The sequence below is a fragment of the Aristolochia californica genome, unplaced genomic scaffold (assembly GCF_029961685.1).
Source record: "Aristolochia californica isolate CCGP_79_NKW_82.1479 unplaced genomic scaffold, dmAriCali1.0.hap1 SCAF_13, whole genome shotgun sequence".
Taxonomy (NCBI): domain Eukaryota; kingdom Viridiplantae; phylum Streptophyta; class Magnoliopsida; order Piperales; family Aristolochiaceae; genus Aristolochia; species Aristolochia californica.
Genome location: NW_027181804.1, coordinates 28,134,893 through 28,157,310, shown reverse-complemented (window position 1 = coordinate 28,157,310; position 22,418 = coordinate 28,134,893). Strand labels below are relative to the sequence as shown.

Here is a 22,418-nt window from a genome sequence, read left to right as displayed (position 1 = left end):
CATACTGTTGCAGAAAATATAATGGGGCTAGAACATACAGCATCTTAATAGGGAATGGCTGCTGATCAAGTGTCAGAGGCAGCAGTTATTGGTCCAGAACGACTAAAGGAACTTCCTTGGATCATGGAAGAAACTTTTACTGCATCGACGGAAAAAAAAAAAAAACAAGAGACACAACATGACTATCTGCGAGCAGCTGGTGGGCGGTTGTGGCCCACGCCGGGGCTACTGCCGGGAGACGTCGGTCGGAAAGCTTCCACCTTGGACAACTTGTACCGGCGAGTCCAGGTCTCAGAAGCCTTCCTGCGCATTTTCAAGCCTCCATGGATGACAGCTTCTGGGTTCCCTGCTTCAGCCAATAAGCTGTTTGAAGCCTCCCCCATATTTATGACAGTACTGCTAACAAGAAGCAGCAGCACCAGCATTAAAGTAGCCATTCGAGCAGCCATGGATACACTATATGGCAGAGAGAGAAGATCCACAGCAGGAAGGGAGAGTGAGCACCTACACTGAAGTGTGAAAAGGAGGATTGACCACTTAAAAAGGATGATTTCTGGGTCAGAAGAGTCTCAAATCTGATGAATATTTAAGTTGTGTTTACCAAGATAAACCCTAGTTTAGTCTGTCGTGCACTATGATGGGTATTTCTTATCTGGCTTTCTTCTTCCTTAGTTTACACTTTACACAACCTAGGAAGAAGTTTAGTTAATCAGACCCAAGTAATCATCTGTTCTTTACCACCTTCAAGGCTTCAACAAGGTGAACAGGGAAGCCTGCTTTCAGGTTTGATTTCACATTGACCCTAAATTCAGAGTCATGACGAACTGAAAATGTATTCTGGACATTAAAATGAAAAAAAAAAACTGTGGGAAATGATGAGGACTACGCTTTCTTCTTCCCTCTTCAACCACAGAATGTACCCCTTGAATATTCTTCCCCTGTACCAGGCAAAGGCTAATTTTGTATTACAACTTGGCCCCTCTGTGCTGTACCTGAGAAAGTATCCATTTCCAGCTTGCTTGTCTCTTCTTAAGATGGAAATCATTTCAAAATGGAAGCTCCGGCCTTTAAAATTCTTCTTCTCCGGTGCACATCTGACAAAAAACAAGAAAGAAAGCACAACAACAGTAATTCTCACAAAAACTCTCGTCTGGGTTTTGGGGGTTCAGGAACTTATAAACTAGTATTATTTACAGAACCCAGAAACTCTGAACTGGGTTTTTCTGGGTTTAAGGATTCAGGTACCTGTAAACCCTAAAGAACAGCCTGCTGGATCTCATCATATGCTACACTAAACAAAGAAATCTGTTAACGGAAGCACAAAATAGCCTTTTTTGTATCTAATCAGAACACCAGTATGTAGTAGAATAATCTCAATTCAAAACTACAGAAAGTGAAAAAAAAAAAAAAAACTAAAGCAGGGAATATTTGTTTTTCTGCTCAGATATCATTTCACCTTTGACTTGCCCAGAATCAAATAAAAATAAAACGGCCGGTTGGTTACTCGATCGTTTTCCCCGAATCTTTGACCCAGTGCATCAGAGATCCCATGTTTGAATATCTTAATCAGCATCACTGCTGCATATCTCCATCTCCACATATTTTATCAAGCTTTCGCTTGAAGACAGCCAATATAAAACACCATGAAAGTACTTTTTCCTCTCTTCAGGGATTAGGACAATGGGAGGTGGGTCTGGGCCATGGCTACACGTATGGGTGCGGCAGACATGCACACGTGCGTTCACGCTGCTCAAGGATTAGATTATGATAAGAGCCCCTTTATTTATTGAGTAAACAAGGATTACACGTCAATAAGCAGAAAACGAGTGCTCTCACTGCACTCTCTCCTCTCAGGTGCCCACACTCCTAGTTTATCGTGCCTGATCAAGCTGTTTCAGATTTTTTCAGGTACCATGAATGTAAAAGGCTCTTTGATGCAGTATGATCCTGACTTCCATTAAAAAACCAGTAATGAAGAGAGTATAAACTACAGGAAAATAGTAAGCAAGAGATTCTTTAAGAAGAGAGGGAGCGAAGAAATAGACTCAGTTTGCAGCTGGTGTATTGCGCACAAGTCTACAGCTGCTGCTCCTTTTTTTATTAATTTACTTTCTGGATTACGTGTAACTAGAAGAAGAACTGGGATGCACTTTAAACAATGGAGCGGAGTCTCTCCTCCTTTCCCCACCCTCAATTTCTTCGTTTCTGTTTCCCTTTTTTATCTTTTCACCTACTGGGTGGCTAGAAATCAATGAAATTCACTATTGCCTATTGATTATTGGCCTCGATTTAATATTAGTTTATACATTTATCGATCATAATCATATTAGCTTTCTCTTTTGATTATTGGCCTCAATTTCTTCAGTTGAATTTAGAAATACCCTGTTATCAGCCAAGCATATACAAGATTTAGCTAAGTCGAATATGTCTGTTTCATTTGGTTAATGTAAGTTTCGATAGGAGATACAGGCAACTAAGGTGGCTTCGAACCGAGCCGGCTCGTGAGCCGCTCGAGTTCGGCTCGGTTTCGGCTCGGTTCGAAACATTATATTTCGAGCTCAAACCGAGCTCGAACTCAGAAATGGGCTCGTTTACATTAACGAGTCGAGCTCGAGCAGAGCCCGGTTCGGCTCGCGAGCCTTACTCGTTAATATAAAGAGCGATTCGGGGATCAGGAGATTTGGAAATTTTTGGGAAACCTCTCTTCGTTTCGCCTGTGAAACCCATACCTCACTCTGCCATTTTAGCATGATTTCATGCAAAAATCGCTGTCCGTAAACAGGTATTCAGGGGAAATGGGGGATTTGGTCTTCAAATCCCTCGTTCTCCCTCTCCCTCTTCGATTCCTCGATTTCTTCCTCTGCGATTTCTTGCTCTTCTTCTCTTCAATTTCTTCATCCAAAGTTTTTCCTCACCAACGAGACGAAATCAACGGTCCGATGGAAGGAGGTAAGATTTTTATTTAATCTTTCTGTTTTTTTTCGTAGCCGACCTAACCTAAAAAATCTCTAACTCTTACTTCGTTTCTCAGCAGTGCTCCTTCATTTTTGGAAAGTCTTTTTGAATATCCGAATGGCAAACACTCTGTTTCTGTAAGCAAATGTTCTTTTTCTCAGCTCTTTTTTTTTTTTTTTTGCAGATATTTGCAGCTGACAGTTCAAAGTACACTAGGGAAGAAATCCTTGAAAGAAAACTGTTGGTATAAAGTTTATTTCATGATTTTGAGTATTGATACTGTTTGATTTTTTGAAACGGTGAGTTCTTGATTTAAGGGTAGAAGGTAATGCACTGTCACAATGTACTGGGAAGATCATTTGATACAGATTGTATAAGGATGTTTCCTTTTCCTCTATAACTTAAAGAAAAAGGGCTTTGGGGGATGGATTTTCCAACAGAGATGGTCATAATTATTCTCTTTATTCTCATGTCTTATTTCAAGTCTCATCTGCACAACCTCCACTGTTTCAAGGAAATCTCCTTTACAATTCCAATTCTAATGTTAATGTTAAAGTTACTTTTATGTGATTTTGGTGGGTGAGGGGCATTCAAATTCTAGTAATTGGTATTGTAATATAGGTTCCTCCACTAGATGAGTTTTTGGTGTACTCTCTTTTTCTTGCAATTGTTTACATCTCAAATAGTTCAATGGTGCTTCAGTGACACCTGTTCTTACTAGAGGTTGACCTATTTTATTCTCTTAATTTTTTCTTTATTTTGTTTTATTTTTTGCTTGAGTGTACCATCAATTGCATTCTAGTTGGCTGAGAGCCAGGAAACTTCATACTGAGTTATGACATTCAAGAAGGAAAGGAAGGGTGGGGGAGAAAAATCCCCACCTTGTCATTTGTTATGTTTTTGTATATATCAGAATGACTTACTAAGCTCAAGTGCTATAATGTTTGGAAAATAGTTGGTTATCAATGATTTTTTTGCTCAAATTCCACTGTTCTGCATAAATGAAGTTATTATTCTAGACTTTCAAATATTTTTATGTTGTGGGATTTTTTTTATTTTTTGCCTTCTTATTTTTAGGTGTCTGACCTCTTATAAAATTTTGTACGTTTATCATACATTTCAGCAATAAACAGCAATGTTATTCAAATTGTTACTTGATATATTTTAGCAATGGAATTTTATTTCATGATTTTGAGTGTTGATAACATATTCTGTTCAATAATACTCTATTATAGTTAATAGAATCAAGAGTTTTCTTAATTGCATCCAACTTCTCTTTATTATAAAAAAAAAAATGTTAGTTTTTGTCCTTCTTTCTTAATTCTCATTGAACTTATATCTGTTGCTGTTCTAAAATGTTATATGGCTCGATGTATTAGCAAAAGTGATTTGATAGTTCCTTTTCTATCTTTTGGAAATTGAGATCTTGTGTGTGAACCTTTGATGTCTTAAATTTACTCATTGGATGATATATGATGCCTAAACGTTGTCAAATGTTTATATTTCGTTGAATTGATATATTGATGGATGTAAATTATCTCTCTTTTTTACAATCGATTTTTATCCTTCCTCTTCGATTTCTTCATCTGAAGTTCTTCCTCGTTGACGAGACGAAAGTGACGGTCCGACGGGAGGTAAGATTTTTATTTAATGTTCTGTTTTTTTTTTCGTCGCCGACCTAACGCTACAAAATTTATAACTCTCGCTTCATTTCAATAATGCTCCTTCATTCTTGGAAAGGCTTTGGGAGATATCCCTGAATGGCGAACACACTTTTGGGTTTTGTAAGTATTGATTTTTTTTTTCATTTTTATCATTAATTTCTTGGTATTGAGGTTGAATTTCATCAGAATATTAGAAGAGAATGTTGGTGTGCTTATTTCCTTCTCTTAGAAGTTTTTAAATTTATATATAAAAAAAAGATCGGTATATTGGACTGGAAACTATTGGTTGCAGGGCTATTGGCTCAAAGAGACCCCGTTGCATTGAAAGACAAGGGTCGTTCCCGATTGTCACAATGTCACGTACCTTCCTCTAAGAATAGACAAGTATCTTAAATTATGTGTAGGATTTTTGTTGTTCTGATAATTTTCTTTTCTTTATGTTTTTAATTTGTAATTTTATTTTTTTGTAGAAGTAAGAATGTCAACACCTCCTCAATTGACATAAATAATTAACACTAGTTCTAGTGTGGCTATAAATAGTGACTCAACTCCACCAGAGTCACTATCCTCTGTCATAGAAGTGGGCCCAGATGAAATTACCATAAATGAGGACGAAGGTGATTCTACTCATACTTCAAAAAGACAAAAAAAGTCTCATGTGTGGTTGGAATTCAAAGAAGTATCACTTAATGGTACAAAAAAAAGCTCAGTGTGTTCATTGTAAAATCAATTTGAGAGTTATTAGTAGTGGAGTGATCACACATATGAATCGACATTTGAAATGTTGCACTAGTAGAAAAGTGGCAATGAGAAAACAAAAAACCTTAAACTTTAAACTTGTGGGGGCGGGGTCTAATCTTGATCAGAGTTCATCTGGACTTCCTTTTATGGATTTGGAGGAAAATATGATCAAGCTAAAATGAGAGTACTCATTGCTCATTGGATTCTTATCCATAAGCATCCATTCATGATAGTAGACGAGGAGGGATTTAATTTTTTAATGAAGATGGAAAATATGAATTATAAGAAAATATCCTGTAAGACCATTAAGAAGGAGTGTATGGAGGTGTATGAGGCAGAGAAAAAGAAATTGAAAATTTTGTTAAAAGAGATTAACAAGATTAGTCTTACCACGGATCTTTGGAAGTCTCAAAATCAAAAACTAGAATACATGATTATTACTGGGCATTTTATTGATAGTAATTGGAAGCTACAAAAACGAGTCTTAAGTTTTGTGCATGTTCCTCCTCCTCCTCGTGGTGTTGATATAGCAGATGTTATTTACAAGTGTTTGAAAAACTGGGAGATCGAAAATAAAGTTTTTAGTATTTCAGTTGATAATGCTGCATATAATGATGTTTGTATCAGAGTTTTGAAACAAGAATTTTCAAGGAAAAAAATTTGGTGTGTGGTGGAAAGTTGTTTAATGTGCGTTGTTGTGCTCATATTTTAAACTTATTAGTCCAAGATGGTCTTGTTCAGATTAAGGATATCATTGATAATGTGTGTAAAAGTGTCAAATTCATAAATCTGTTTGAGGCTAGACTTCGCACTTTTTCTGAAATTGTACAACAATTAGAACTTGATGAAAAGAGGTTAGTTATTGATTGTCCAATTCGTTGGAACTCCACTTATGACATGTTGTCTTCTGCATTAAAATTCAAAGATGCATTCTCTAGATTTAAAGTTAGAGAACCAACATATGATTGTTTCCCAAGTTTTGATGAATGGGAAAAGGTTGACATGGTGTGTGAGATTTTAGATGTTTTTAATGCAGTTACTAATATTATTTCTGGGAGTGACTACCCTACTTCTAATTTGTACCTTAGTGAGGTATATAGGGTAAAAGAAGTTCTAGATTTTCATTCTACAAATGAAAATATTTTCATTAGGACAATGGTTAGTAGAATGAAAGAGAAATTTGATAAGTATTGCGGTGAATGCAATTTATTGATGGTTGTTGCTTCAGTTTTGGATCCAAGGGTCAAATTAAAGTTGATCGAAATATGTTTTCCAGTGATATATTCTAATGAGGAAGCTATAATAAATATAAATTTAGTTCGACGCATCTTATATGAGATCCACGATGAATATGTATCCTTATATAATGTGGATATTAGAAATGAAGAGATTGTTTCAAGTACTAGCTCTATGGGTGTTTCCACAAGTCGTAGGCCTTCATCAAGTTCAGGCTGGTCAAAGTTAATGAGTTATGTGAAACAAAATTATATAGTTAATTCACCAACATCAGAATTGGAAATTTATCTTGAAGAAGGTGTATATAGTTGTGAGGAAACTTCACAATATGTTTTTGATGTTTTAGAATGGTGGAAAGTGAATCATATGAAATTTCGGGTATTATCTAAGATGGCAGCAGACATCCTTGTAATTCTCATATCCACAGTAGCTTCTGAGTCTACATTTAGTGCCGGTGGTAGAGTAATAGACTCATATCGTTCTTCCTTGGCACCAAGTACAGTTCATGCTTTGATTTGTGACAGTGATTGGGTTCGGGTTCTTCACGGTGTAAAGAAAAATCAAAAGGTGAATTTCTTTGATTAATTCTTTATTATGATATTTTTTAGTATATTTTTTAGTTTTATTTATTAAAATTTTGTTTTATGATTACAGCCTGAGAAGAAGAGTGTAGAGATAATGCTACCAGCTACATGATTTTTCATGTTTCTCTCATCATAGTAATTTTAATATTTTTAACGACATTAAGTAACTAGTAGTGGAAGAGTATTTTTTTTATCTGACAGTAACTAATTTTATTTTTTTGTTTTTGTCATAGGTGGAGATTTTGCTCATGCAGGGACGTATATTATTTTCTAGCATTAAGAGAAACAACTATAGTTTTTAATTTTATAATGGATTTATAGTTTTTATTTGAGTGATTGTAAATTGATAGTGATATTTCATTTAATTTTGTTGTGTTTGATTATTATATGAAATTTATTTATAATATTATGCAGTGTATGAAGTGTTTAGACTATTTTATGGAGTATATAAACAATTTCATGGAATGTTTATGGAATGTATAGATAATTTTATGGAGTATTTATGGAGTGTTTATGGAGTGTTTATGCAGGTATTATGTATATTGATTATGCCCAATTTTAAGTAGAGTTTATGCCGAATTTTATACAAGTATTATATACATAGATTATACTCAATTTTAAGAAGAGGTTATGCCTCAATCTTATACATGTATTATACATATATAGGTTATGCCTAATTTTATGTAGAGGTTATGCCCAGTGGCTCGAGTGCGGCTCGAAGCTCGGTTCGAAATATTTAAATTAAGCTCGACTCGAACATAGGTAGGTTTAGACTCGGCTCGGCTCTATGCCACCCCTACAGGCAACCATGCAACCAGATCTAGGAGAATTGTAGCAGAGAAAAGGAGCAACTCCATTGTAGAGGATATCGTGCTCTTCTCAAACAAACCAACTAGGAAAACCATCACTATCACAAGGCCCAGCTTAGTCTTCAGTTTATTCACAGACTGAATCTCTAACCACTTCGGCCGTTCCTGGAAAGAAGAGATTCAGAGTCGTCAGAGGCACAAAATTTTGTGCCTCTTGCAGAAACCCATTTAGCTGCTCCAGTGAATGAAACCTATTCACAAGAGATAAATGAATTTTGACTTTCTGTCATGGGTTGGTACAAACCTGGAGAGTGAACAAATCAAAGAGATTTGATCCGCCTGGCTGTGACTCTTTCGCCAGTGATTTCCTAGATTTCGTGCAATGTCGAGATTCCTGATGAAGAGCTTGAAGAGAGACCCATTCCAAAGACGAGCATGACAGTTCCTATCAGGTAAACATCTGGTGGTGACAGAATCAAGTTCGGTGTTTGAGTAGCTTCTATTGGTGAAACTGTGGCATTTCGGCGATTTCAGTTGGACCCAGAAGAAGATTAGAATGAAATATTTGATCCCCAAAAATGACTAACCTATACCTTCAGCCAGTGCTAAAATCACCTTTTCACTCTTCCCAGTCCTCACAAAGTATTCCGCAAAAGAATCTACCACGTATGTGCAGCCCTGCAGCCATAATCTCCGTGTCAAAGACCAGTCCTCGTTTCCTGAATGCCCATTAAAAACTTGAATGAGTTTGCTCGAAGTGTATTTAAGACGCAGGGTACGTGTCTGGATGATCATGCACTGACATATTTAAAAATTGGATGTGATAAATTTTGATTTACGGACCATATGACAAGAAGAAGATTGAATTTTTTGTTGTTATTTTCTTTTGGATTTAGTTAAAGAATCCCCTGAATTTTTTTGTAACATGATTTCATAAAAATGAAGCTTTAACAGAGAAAGAACCTACTACGGAACCCCAGACTCCAAGAAATGTCAAGAATGGGCACCGGTAGATGGCCTGCAAATGGGAATCTACCCAGCAGAGGTAAAGAAAGGGAGAGACGGAGAGAGAGAGAGACATTTTTTTCCTAGTCCTTAACAATCACACAGAGTAGACTACGCGGACAAATTAGCATTTAACATCTCTGCAACTTTACCTTTTCAATGAATTCTTCGTAGATTAGTAAGTCATGGGTAGAATCTCTCTAAGGAAGACGTGATTGAATGCCTGAACTGGGTAATTCTCTGAAGCTGCCATAGACGCCGGAAGTCCCATCTCTGACCTGTGCTGCTCTCCCATTACTCTCTTCCTCGGTCTTCTACTTTCCCGGTGATCAATCGACCCAGTCGATTTCCCAACGAATTGATGAGGGGCTTTCATGGTACTGGTGGGAGCAGGTGAGAGTTTCCGCTCTGAGATGAGAATCGTGTGGAAATTTAAGGATGTATCGGTTTCCTGGCAGGGCAGAAGAATGGTCGTTCTATTGATGGTCTAATCAATCGATCGGTCAATCATTTGACGAGGGCGTTGTGCATGTACGTGCATCCCCATTTCACGGTAGCAATCAGCCTGTCATAGCTCTCGAGGAGCAACAGAGAGAAACGCAGAAAAGAACGAAATGAAGAATTCAGAACTGGATGACTCCTCTCTTTCCTTCTGTTGGTGTCTGGTTTTTAACTTTCGTTAATCTGCTCGAACGGAAGTTACGCAACTGTCTCCTCTTCAGTTTCTCCTTGAGTGAGCAGTGGCCTCCATGGCAGTCAGTCAGCATCAAATGCTTCAAGGTCTAAATTTAGCTCAAGGGGTAATCGAGACCTTTCTGACTGCTGTGTCATTGTCTGCTTGCTTGCCTGCACAGGGCAGGCTGACCCCCGCAAGATCTGGTTGAGGAAGATTTGCCTTGTTCATAATGAGCAGTGCTTCCTATATTTTGTCGGGAGGATTCTTATAAAAGATGAGGGAACTATCTATCACTTCCTAAAGTCATGTTACTGTGGCAGATCCCATTCCATCACAGTGAGCATCAAATCATACAAGAAGTGAGCAGCTTCAGCCCAGCTCCCAACACTCTTTCTCAGTGCCAGGAGGCCTTCCTATAAAACAAATTTACAAGAGCTTACCCAACAAATTTACAAGAGCTTACCCATTGGAGCAATCCAGTAGAGAGGGATCGAGTAATCTCCCCATGCCAGTAACTAATGGGTCTTTCTACATAGTGAGGGATTATATACACCATTAGTGTAGTGCCATCTTCAGCTATGATTATGTGACATAAGACGGTGCATGCACCCACAGAGATGGTTAACATAATACAAGAAACAAACTAAGTTAGCTCAAAACAGGTTCAACTTACGATGAGAAAAAGCATCTTTACAAACTTATTCACCCGTTTCTTCGGTCGGATCTACTGCTACAAAGAATTGCGAGTGGACGTCCTACCCTTCAGGCCTTTCCTCCTGAAGGGCCTGCATGCCTCCATGCTCAGGTCGACAGCAGCGGCAAGGGCCATGAATATGGCTGCATCCTCTACACACGTTACATGTCGCATTGCCAGTTGCACTACCGGTTTGCTGCTCTTCCCCTCTCCTTGAACCTTACATTTCATGACAAAACCCCAAACCATGGGGCCAACTGCTGTGAAATCCCCACTGCTGCGTGGACTTGGCACCGGAGTTCCAGATGGAGTCTGCCTGTCCATGTCTATAAGAAATTCACCACCCTTGTCTGTGCTGATCAAAATCTCTGATACAAGGATCCCTCCCTCTTGACCTTCGGAAAGGAGGTGTAAGCGACAGCAAACAGAGTCTCTACTCCCACGTTCTCGCCACGCCTCAAGACGTCCCCAAGGGTGCCAACTATCAGGCCCACAAGCATCTGGGCGAAGAATCAGCCATGCACCTGGGTTGGAGCGGGCAACACGGTCACATCCAGTGGATGGCACAAAGGGGGTTGTCATGAAGGCTGCAGCAACTGCCGAGCCAGACAGGTCATGGATCATTACCCTCCAACCCTTTCTATCGCTCTCTGGATCATCACCCCCTGTAGAGTTCAACCAGTATTTCCTTGTTGGGTCCAACTGAGATGTCCTGTTTTTTTAGCAAAAATACCAGAAATTTGTGTCAGAAGTCAATTAATAACGCAGAATAGCTGGAGAACTTATCGAAGAAAGAGGTCACATCATGCTTCTTCTTACCGCTTATCACGGCTGAACTTGCAGCTGAAAATAGGTTGCTTGATGGGGCCTTGGAGCTGTACTATCTGAGGGCTTAGTGCAGTCTCATCTTCAAACTGAAAAACGTATCTTGGGTCAGGATCCAATTTCACTCTAAGGTGTAGCTCTGCTTCTGGTTTTCCCCCCTCCTGCTGCCTCTTGCCAATACTAGTCCATCCATTGTGCAGCAACAAAGATTTTCCCTCACCCCACTCAGGCCCAACCTGCAACTTGAACGTCCCAATCAGCAGCTTCCTGCTGCTGACTCCACAGTGTGATCCCTGCCTCCCCATGAAAACTGTGATTTCAAGAAATGCATGAATAGCTTGAAAACAACCAGGTGCAAGCATTGCCTTCAGATCAGATTCCTCAAGATAAAAGCTAGTGGCAATGCATTGAGGATCTGGCAGTGCTTCAGGTGAGGAGATTAAAGGAACAGATGCCGTCTGAACGGGGAATCCTCGCAGCCGAATCTCACAGGAACATGAAGAAGATGAAGAATGGATTTTTGCTCGTTCAGCCTTAGAAGATGTCACTGGAATTCTCAGCCCAAGTGAACTGATTGAAACCCGTAAAAAAATTTGAGGATCCATTGCTGTCACAAGTTCTCCATGTCTTACAGTTGAGAACTAACTTGCTGCAATGCCCTGGAGCATTGATAAGCCACACGTCAAGGCAGAAGAAACTAAAGAAGTAACAGCCCTTTCACTAGCAGAAGGCAACTGAGACAAACAAAGCATTTTGATTTCAAATGTAGAAGGGTCTGAGACATTGCAAATTCAGATTTACACACTACAGAAAATTAGCATTGCCTTGTGACAAAGAACAGTAACACCCCCCAGAAAACAATTGTGTTATCCAGAGAACTCACAAAGTGTTCTCTTTGAAATAATCTTTTTTTAGTTGTGCGTACAGAAAAGCCAAGACTCATTCAGGGTATGGTACAAGTTTACTTTAAAAAAACTATGGAAAAGTCACAGGTAGACGAAGGACAACAATTGTGTAAAATTTCCAAGGCATTACAAGCATTTTTCATTGTCATGCATTTGTTCTACATCTCTTGTTAAACGAAGAGCAAGAAACATAAAGTTTATATGAGTTATGAGATGACAGAGTCCATCCTTAAAAGGGAAAAGCAGTACTTGGCAGTGCAGTTTGGTATTACTTTACCCAGGAAAAGGTAAACCAGATTGTCCACTAACAACTTGTGTGATGAAAGAATATGTATGCTTTTCCTAACAGGCAAGGAAGATACCAAACCTTGCCTGCTCCTTAATTTGCAAGGAACATCTTCTTCCCCATTGTGAAGGCATTGAGATCTCCAAATCCACACCACATGAGAAGACCAGAAATTCCTCTGAATGTTCTCTCTTGCAGGGCATCAACCAGTACTTTCCGATAGCGAGGCCAAAGCTTATCGGTCCTTAGCGGCGGTGTACTGGTCAGTTGTGTGGGTTTTTTTTTTTTTTTTTTGAAAAAGAGTTGTGTGGTTGACAACTATAGTAAGTGCAATCTTTGCTGTTGCAGTGATAATAACAGGCCTTTGTAATTTTTGTTGGCTACATGATTATCTGGCCAAAGCCACCTTCTATCAGTGTCACATATTCCCATGTAGATAGCCTAAAGTATGATCAATATGGTAATCTACCACACACAAATATAGCAGATTGAGACACAAGAGCCATAGGACTGTTCAAAGTCTTTCAAGAGCCCCGGAAGTCAAAATAGAAGACAGAGATATCATTCCATTTTGTGCCAGACAGTGCAAGACACAACAGAGAAACACCGTTAGGTAGATACCGTAAAAATTTCCCAGAGAAGTATCACGGCTGAGGGCTCACAGAAATACTTTCAGTAAACATTCGGAAAAGAGACGAGAATGTGCATAAGAGGAGCACACTTAAAGCAGAGGATGAATACGGTCAGTAAAATGAACTCTTTTTTTGCAATAACCAGTAAAATGAGCTTCAGAACTTGGATTTAATTTAGAAAAGAACAGAACGTAAAAGGTAAAAGCAGCAGAAGTGACCTTTAGAATACGTCTCCTTTGTTCTCACGAAAGCTTCCAGCGCGCAAAAGAGCAAAAACTAAAGCCTGAGCTGCAGTGGAGTCATACAGACTTAGGATCTCGGTAAAAACAAGTGATCGGAGAGACACGTTAAAGTTTAAAACAAACACATCAAATGGAAAACTAAAATGAAAAAAGAAAAATAAAAGAGCTTCCTCTCATAACAGAAAAAAGGAAGGGAAAGAAAGGAAATCGCAATTTTCTTTTCCAGCGAAAGAACACCTTGATCAGCAAAGCCCTGCGGAAAACCAGCAAAAAGAACACTTTCCGCCCGTCGAATGACAAATCCTTGCCAAATTTCAGCACAGATGGAGGAAAAGAGCAACCTCAAATACAAAACTCAGCGAAGAAGACTCCCCATTTTCCGGAAACAAAAACCCACCAAGCAAGCAACCAGCTCGTTGTCGACTGCTGCAGCGTGAATTCGACCAACCCGGGTGGACCGATAAGCACAAGATAAAGCTTACAAAACCCCCTTTCTCTCTCACTCTCCGTCGATCATCCCAGACAGAAAGCGATAGAGACTGAAAGGTCGAATAAGATGAAAAGGAGCACCGAATCGGAGACGATGACCAAAAACGAAATCAAGAAGAAAAAAAGAGATTTTTTTTTCTTTTCTCCCCAAGAAACAGAAAGAGTCCTAACCAAAAACAGAGACAAGGGTATCAACTATAAACTATATAGAAATCGGATACAGCTGTATTCGAGCTTCATAGGATCACTATCAAACAGAGCAGTCAGCACAACCGATTTCCTCCCTATTTTCTTCCCCAGATATGTCAAAGACGACGATCATGTCGAGACTCATAAAAATTACAGAAACAACAAAACAAGAACAAACTTGAAAGTTGAAACTCCACCCAAAATCAGAACACACCGGAGGTAATAATCAACAGGAGCATCGACCCGTCTCCTGCTTTCACCTTTCGGTGAAACTGACTCGAGGTGGGACTCTAAACGATATCCCGAAATCTCCGCCGTTTGGCGGCTCAAAAACACTTCACCTGCCGAGAAAGCAAATTCCTTTTACCAGCCTTTTGTCGGTTTCTGCTCTTGCCCACTATTACTGTGCCGGAAAAGTTAGTGGCTTGGAGTCAGACCTCCGAACGTCAGATGGCGGGGAACACTTTATCCGTTTCATTATTGAATCATCTTAATTCATAGCTAATCACTGATTAATCATAAGGATAATGGAATCATGAATTCTCTTCTTTTGACCGTTTACCAGGGATTTATTGCACCAAAAATCCAAAATTTATTGTAATTGGATGAAGGGTTTTTCACCTCTATCTATTCATAGAGTCAAAAATCTTATACAAGGTTGCATGTATCTTCTATATACATGCCAACAGAGGGGGAGTGTAACCTTAATCTTATGAACATGATTCATACTCTAATGATATATATGAATGAGACTCACTCACGTGTTAAGATGTTCAACTCATCAGATGAGATATCATAGATCTTTTACCGAATTTTTACTGAATTTTGCCGCTTGTAACAAGGACCGAGTGAGTGACTGTTTAAACAAGATTATGATGTTTAACTATACTAATAATTATAAAATAATAACATGATTAATTTGAGAGAGGGAAGGAGAAAAATATTTGATTTTGTAGTGGGTAGGCCAGATTGACAAGGTAGGAGGCTTTGAGTGGAGATATTCTTTTTCTTATGAAAATGCCAAAACCTACTCTTGACATCAGCTCCAAAGTAAACTATTCAAAAAAGAAAAATTTCTATCAACCTAAAAGTGTTCTTCTTCAACCAATATCCACCTTCTCTACTTGTGGAAATCCTTGCAAATTTGCATTTATCTTAACCTTTTTTTTCTTTTGGTCCACAGTCAATGTCTAGTGGGTTCCACTCATGGGTGCCATTTTATGGTTTGCTCCTTTCAATAGCTTCAAACTGGTCTAAGGTTTCACATTATTAGCCCACTCTAGGGTTTTCATTATTTTTTTTAAAGTAACATTTAAATTTCATTTTTTGCCCTATCAAACCTGTCTTGAAATATATTTCCACAAAAATATGTCACAAGTTTGAAATTTTAATTTCATCTATACCTCATTATGGGTTTTTTGGGAGATGGGGTCCAAAGTTTACAAGACAAGGGTGACAAATAATAAATTTTAAATTACATAAAACCTATAACAATTTATTTATATATATATATATATTATTTAAATTGACTTTTAACAATGAAAATAATAAAAAATTACTTTTTTTTTTGTAAATTTTATATATAATTTTTATAACTCATTGGTTGGGTTCAAGATGAGGATGAGAAAATACATCCACACTCGATAACTATTCATAATTTTTCCTTATCTTATCTTGATAAAAATCAAGTAAAATCCGGTCAGGTTTATTTCGATACGTGCCTTCAAACAATTATATTTCAATTTAATGCATGGGAAACCCTTAGAAATTGCTACAAAGCAAACATATATTTGTTGGAGGTTACATATAATTTTTTACTCCAAAGTTCAATTAATTTATATAAATGGCTACACATATATATATATAAATGGTTTTAAAGGGTTGATATAATTTATTTTCCTTTAAAATTATTTCAATAATGTATTTATATATGATTTTTATTTAATTTTTTATCAAATTTAACAATATATTACGAATAAAATTATCATATATAATAATAAAATAAATATTTTTTATAAGTAATTGATGAAGACAATAAATAGCTAATAATGGAGTATATACTTGGTATTTTGTTTATAATCGAAGGTATGGAAGACGGATACGTACAAGTGGCCAAAAAGAGAGCGAATTGTAAAGTGGCGGGATGCCTCGTCTCCGTCCCATTGCCTTCAATTTCACTACCAACGTGTCGCCATGGCCATTTCCCTCCCCTACGACGTGTCGCGACCTTTACTGCTTCTGCGCACGCGTTCCCTCGGCCCTAATCCTCTCACATTTTGTCTTGTTTATCTGCTTTTCCCTTTATTCACTCTTCATCTCAGCTTATCAGTCTCACAGGAATGCGGATCGTCACTGGTCATAATTCTCTCCCTTGCCTTTATATGCATTCTAAGCTCTTGTCGTCTCTGCTTGTTTAGTTTTCAATCTGGGTTTTGAAATTTGAGAACTATACGGTTAATCTTTTTTATTTTTATTTTCACGTATTATCTCTCTATACTACAGTTTTGCTTTCGTTGAACATTCATCGAGTTTGGGTGGCCGGGGGAGTTTCTCTCCACTTCATGAGTCCGTTTTATTATAAGGATATGTTTGGGGTTTCTTCTGTTGATGGTTGTATGTCAATACCAACTGATCTCTTTTGAACTATCTTGGTCTGTTGGGCTCGAAAAGCAAGTGTAGCTGACCGCGTGATTAACGACGGAGCTACTGTGCTTGTTCCCTGCAAGTGATATTCATCCGCGGACGCTATCATTCCAACCCTAACTAGGGGAAGAGCAACTGAACACTGTATTCCGCGTGAATTATTTTAGTAGAAAAAAAGAAAAGAAAAGATTAGCGTAAGTTTGGGGCTGTGTTTAGAATATGCCTTTCATTTCCACATGACAGCCGCAACTTAGACATTTATGGCCAACATGTGCTCTCGAGCCCCATGATCCTTTTAAAGTCTTGGGTCAAAACATCGATTTAATGAAGCATATGGATATTGTCTTACGAACGGAGGATAAAGGTTCTTGCAGCCACATGGAGTTCCATGAATGGGGTGAAATCCATGATGATGGTATGCAGGCAAAAACGGAGACCAATCACGTGGAGGTCCTTGTCACATTGCAGTGGTATTCTGACCGCACTATTTTACTGTATCTCTACACAGAGAATTATGACTTGGTGCTGGGTAAGATTTATTCCACCAACAGTTTAGTTCAGGACAAACTCTACAATAGAAATGATGCCTGTTAAAGAGTCCAAGACTTTCTGCTTGGATGTCTCAAACATCTTGAAATTGGAGGCACATTATAAGTTGTATTTCAAATTTTAAGAGTCCCTCTCATCCTGTTCTCTCCTGTTCCTGTTTCTTTTTCTGTTTTTAGAGTAAAGGTACAGATTAGAAGATTATGTGGATTATATTACTAGAGGAAGGAGTGTCGAGAAGCTTTGCTCTTAGAGAGAAAAAAATATTAAATTATGCTGTATTTATATCACACTCTTCATAGCCATTTTCACATTGCTGTGATTATAATGTCGGTGGTCATCTCTCATCCACCTGGCCATGTAGAGAATATTGGGACCTAACTCAGGGTTCTGCGGGAATTTTCCATGAGAAATAGTAATGAATTCTGTAGGTTGCCTTTCTGCATAGTACCCATAAGTGGCCCCTTTGAGCTGATATTATGTATTTTTGAAGAAGGATGATGGGGCCTTTTGACAACTTGAAGATAAATGACCATGTTGTACTTGTAACTATAAGGTTGCGGTTCAAGATAGTATTCCTGTTCTTGTGAATTTCTGGAATTGACAGAATAGCATGTTTTCTTGCTTTTAAGCAGTACTGCTGCAGAAACTGAAGCCCATCAGAGCTCTTGCATTTGCTTGTGTTTTTTCAACTATGCTTGAGCTTGCGATCCTGGCTGCACGAGCTTTGGTTACTCAAGCTGACACCAGAGCATCTAGGTTTTGCATATAGCTTACTATCCATTTAAGTACTGTGGGAATATGACGAATTTTAATCATACGAGTACATTATAGTGCACGCTTGTAGATTATGTATAAACATATGAAAATGTAGCTCAGTAGCAATTAGGGAATAGGACTTTCTAATTTCTATGTGCCTATGGGAGCTCTTATATCCAGCAGAACTGAAGTCTGCCGGTGCAAACTTCAGTGGACGTCAAGGCAACTCAAGTTGCAAGTAATGTTAAAGGCTGAGCTCAATTAGAGCAAAGTCAGCTTAGCTCAGCTTGTTTGCTGCTTAACCAGAAAATAGGGAAAACCCTGTCCTCCACTTAGGAGGGAATCCTTTATGGGAAATTTTTGATTGTTATGTGGAATTTTTTTTTGTTTTCCTGAATCCAGCTTTCATTTCTGCTATTTTATTTTGTAATCAATGATTTGCATTGACATTTATTCTCAGGAGCATTCAGTGCCTTACATTGCCAGAGCCCAGCAATCATAACCTTAATTATCTCTTGAGAAATGATATCTTTCTTTTCTGGCCCAAACGAACTGCTAGTTATAATTTGATGTATCAAGTTATTGTTCTCATATCCTTTAGCTCAACAGTTAGTAGGCTGAGTAAAACTGTACAGTGTACTTTTACACTGGTGCATATTCAAGTTTAGGCTGGTAATGTCTGTAGTCATTAGTTCATTGAAGGAACCCCTTAGTGAGGATTACTCTAGAGACAATCTGGACGTTTGGCTACCTCTTGCTCTCATATACTGGGAAGTGCCAATCACATGGATTCTCTTGCATGATGCCATCTTTCCAAACAACATTTTGTCTCCTCTTGTCATGGTCTTGTGCTTCTGCATTTGTACAGATATTGTATCTCTGTTTTTTATTATTCTTTTCTTTCCTCCCTTTGAGGCAGTATAATCTTTGTCATTTAATGAATGAATTCTTAGCATTTTGCACCCCAGTGTGGCAACCTACCCTTTCAAAAAAGAAATAGAAATAAAGGAAAAGGAAAATACAATTTCAGTCTAGTGGCTTTGTTGAAGGAAATATTGAGCTCACCCCGAAGTGTTTCGATGAAAGTAAATGTGAAGTATTTCCTGTTCTTCAAATATAGATTTTCCCAATGTCTTTGCATTAATGATTCAGCTTGCTGACATATTGCTAATCTTTGAACTTTTGACTGAGTAGCGGTGTAAATACATGAGGGACAGTCAAATAATGACAAATGGCCGGCATCATGAAGAATAGGAGCTAAAATTTTGCCCATGACCATAAGATATCATGTACAACATAAGCATGATGTGGATATATTACTTGCTTTTATTATGTTTCATACATGCAAAATAAGAAGAGTTGCACTCCTATCTTTATTTCTGGAGATAGGTAGGGACCAACTGTAAGTTTATGGACTTACTCCAACCATTATTACTAGTTATTTAATATTTTTATGACAATGAACCTAAATTTAATATACGAAATTCAATATCCTATCCCAGTATTATTTCAAAACAAATATTATATGCCTGTATTGTGTGCTGGTAGTCGATGCTAGTTGCATTGGAAACAGATAGGATTTGTTAATTTCATGTACAACCATGTGATCCATGACCATTGGTCGTTGGTCGGAAGATGAGGAACTTAGCTAGTTGGAAGGGTGCTCTTTGTTTTGGCGAGATCTCACTGGTGTTTTGTGTAAAGCAGGATAATCAATGTTTGCTGGTGCTTAAGTGCTTAAGCTTCAGCAGCAGGGAGATAGCATCTGAATGTCTCAGCTAGCAGTGGTGTTGATGGGTTTGCTTTCTGTTTTTGTGAGCAACACACTTGTCTTGGTTACAAAGCCACTATCTTTGTGCAAAACTGCATGCCTGATTGGAGCAAGAACCGTTGGTGCTGTCACTTTGTTGTGGTTGCACTTAGTCAAGGCTGTTGTCAATTTCCATGTAGACGTGGGGTGGAAGATAACAATTTGGACCATTGCTCTTCTCTCTCTGCCAGTGCGAGTGTTGATGGCATTACAAAGGGAGAAGCTGGTAGTTTTCTCTCTTTTCTGTAATAGATGTCTTATTATAGTGGTAGCGGGCACTGTTGCGTACCAGCAAGTAATTGTCTAATGTGCACTTTATTTCCTGTCCTTTTATTTCTGTTTAGAATCTAATTGTTTCAGGAATGACAAAATTGGGCTACAGCTTGAAGATCATCTACGAGAGGTACAAATCCAATGGGATAAGCTTGTGTGGGAGAAACAAAATGTTGAAGAGCACTTACAAGCAGCTTTAAAAGACAATCAGGTGATGGAGGCAATGTTAACAGAGGTTGAAGACGAGCATGACAAAACTTTAACCAAAGTCGAGGAACTAGAAAGTGAGGTAGACCTTAATCTTCTACTATCCTTGAATTTGGTGTGACAAGGATTCTGTTTATATATGGTTTACATATGTCATTGCATCTTTGACTTCATAAAGACATGCTTTTATGCTATATTTATATGTCAGTGTGAGTTTTGTCCCACTTGTGGAACCATGTAAAGTTTTGTAACTCTTTCCTTAGCTTCGAGTGTGCTCTTTTTTACTCTTATCCAAAGTCTTGCTCTGGGGAAAAACTGATGGTAATATCTTAAGCTGTGCGTGTCAATGCAGTTGCAGTGTCTTGGAGAAGAAAATCTTCAACGGAAAGATATAAGGGGAAAAGACTCGTGGGATTCCAAGGAGATCAGAGATGTGGAATCGCGATTTCCTCTTGTTGAAGATAATGGGGTCTCATCCTGGAACTCTGGTTTGAATGTAAGTGGTGGGATGACCCTCCAGGACCTTCTTATCCATGGAAATGAATGGAAGCAGGAAGACGTAATGAAACATAGGAAGTCGGTATTACTAAAACCTGGATCAAAGGCTGCTCGAACATGTCCTTTCTCCCCACCCTTCATATCCACTAACTTGGCAGTGGAAGAGGCACTGGATCAAAGAAGATATGCTGCTGTTTGGCAAAGCCTTTTTAGCACTTTGTTATCGATTCTGGTGGGAATGGTTGTATGGGAGGCCAAGGATCCTTGCATGCCCTTGGTAGTAGCACTGTTCACTGTAGTCGGTCTATCACTAATAAGTGTGGTTCAGTTCTTTTCCACCATAAAAGTAAAACCTGCTTCTGATGCAGTTGCCTTATTGAGCTTCAATTGTTTCATTCTTGGCACAATCACTTGCCCAAGTCTCCCAGCAGTTGCCCGGACGTTAATCCCACCCACGTTGAGGCTGGCAGCAATGATGATCAGCTGGTTTGGTTTCTCTGCTTAGCAGAACCCCTTTTGAGTCTTGAAGTTCAGTTTGTAGATAAAAGTTTGCCGGGTCTTGATATGGCTTGTTTTGAAGGATCTTATACATCCAAATGTTAGTGTCATTAGTTTTCAGCGTACAGAGATACATTGGTTAAGTCCTGTGTTATAGTTACTATTCTTCATGAATGAGAATGGCGGATATGTAGCCTTTTATCTGAGAAAATGCTGCCTTGCCTGGATGTGGATGGAGTTCGCCCTGTAGAGAGGAGTAAAGGGTCCTGACGCGAAGCCCCAGTTCGAGGCGCCATAGCAGCTGTGTCACAGAGTAAGAGTTTCAGAAAGGCTTCTTTTCGTGTTCAAAGAAAAGTGAAAAAGAAGGAAAGGAGCTGCTTCATTTGGATTCTTCTCCAGGCCAGGAAGCAGACGTTTCGAGAACCAAAACGAATCTAGGAACCACAGTTTCGTCCTAGCAGAAGAGCCAGAAGTCAAAAAAGCAAACACGTATGCTTCAGAGGAAACTATGCTTCAATAATTGAGGAAGGGGAAGAGTACTTTTGGTGGGTGCAGTCGAGCAGGCTAAGCATGGTTCCTGGCTTTTTGCTTCCCGTCCCATAATTGAGCAGACTGGTCCCAAAAAGTCCAGAACTAGTGAAGCAGAAGCTGTCGTCTTGTAGCCCTGCTCCTATGCTATTTACAGCTCATCAGCCTCTGGAATTCCTGCCCACTGCCATACCCCATTGTAGCCTTTTTACGTGTTCATACTTCATATCTAGGTCAGGGTTGGGCATCTCGAATTTTCCACTAGGTTCTCTCAATTCTGAGTCAGAATTAGCAAGCTCAGCCTAGTCCAGGGCAGAGCCAGGTTTCTCATAGATTAGGTTAAAAGAGCACTTAAAACTTGGCAGAAACATATTGGGTTACAAGAGTTTATTCAAATGAGAGCTTGATTTGTAGCCTTTGTTCATCGTCATGGCCAGTGTATTTTATAATTATCGTTTTAACTGATAATCTTCTACCTCATGTGAAACGACCATTTTTCATCACCCACACCTTGAAGAAAAAAGGGTTTTTCCCACTCAAGCATCAACTTTTCACCTTTTTTAACTTTAGAACTTTAGACCTTTGGGTCAATTTCAACATAAAAAATACTAGTTTTTCCTTTAGTCTATTTAGGCTTTGGCAGTTCTAATTTTTTATTGATAGGGAACTCTTGGCTTTTTGACATTCATGCACAAATAAAGGGGGAGAATAATAGTAGTGAAGA

General features: G+C 38.6%; 2 protein-coding genes and 1 pseudogene across 5 annotated transcripts; 1 reads left to right on the top strand and 2 right to left on the bottom strand.

Moving 5' to 3' along the window:
- Positions 1–182: 182 nt before the first annotated feature.
- LOC137947771 (uncharacterized) lies at positions 183–9,089 on the bottom strand (annotated as a pseudogene).
- A 1,140-nt stretch (positions 9,090–10,229) lies between these two features.
- On the bottom strand, positions 10,230–14,203 carry LOC137948926 (uncharacterized). Of its 3 annotated transcripts, none has more exons than XM_068795142.1 (4): positions 13,492–14,203; positions 13,231–13,300; positions 11,184–11,848; positions 10,230–11,076 (listed from the first exon to the last, which is right to left on the bottom strand). In XM_068795142.1, the coding sequence occupies exons 3-4, from the start codon at positions 11,792–11,794 to the stop codon at positions 10,401–10,403; spliced, it is 1,287 nt and encodes a 428-aa protein (XP_068651243.1). In that variant the 5' UTR covers positions 11,795–11,848; positions 13,231–13,300; positions 13,492–14,203; the 3' UTR covers positions 10,230–10,400. The 3 variants fall into 3 exon arrangements, with proteins under 3 accessions (XP_068651243.1, XP_068651244.1, XP_068651245.1); XM_068795143.1 differs by having other exon boundaries at positions 13,231–13,295; XM_068795144.1 differs by having other exon boundaries at positions 13,231–13,295; positions 14,147–14,193.
- Positions 14,204–16,231: 2,028 nt separating this feature from the next.
- LOC137948983 (uncharacterized) lies at positions 16,232–22,080 on the top strand. 2 transcript variants are annotated; one of them, XM_068795230.1, is made up of 4 exons: positions 16,232–16,287; positions 19,588–19,916; positions 20,073–20,252; positions 20,529–22,080. In XM_068795230.1, the coding sequence occupies exons 2-4, from the start codon at positions 19,650–19,652 to the stop codon at positions 21,171–21,173; spliced, it is 1,092 nt and encodes a 363-aa protein (XP_068651331.1). In that variant the 5' UTR covers positions 16,232–16,287; positions 19,588–19,649; the 3' UTR covers positions 21,174–22,080. The 2 variants fall into 2 exon arrangements, with proteins under 2 accessions (XP_068651331.1, XP_068651330.1); XM_068795229.1 differs by having other exon boundaries at positions 20,523–22,080.
- Positions 22,081–22,418: the final 338 nt, after the last annotated feature.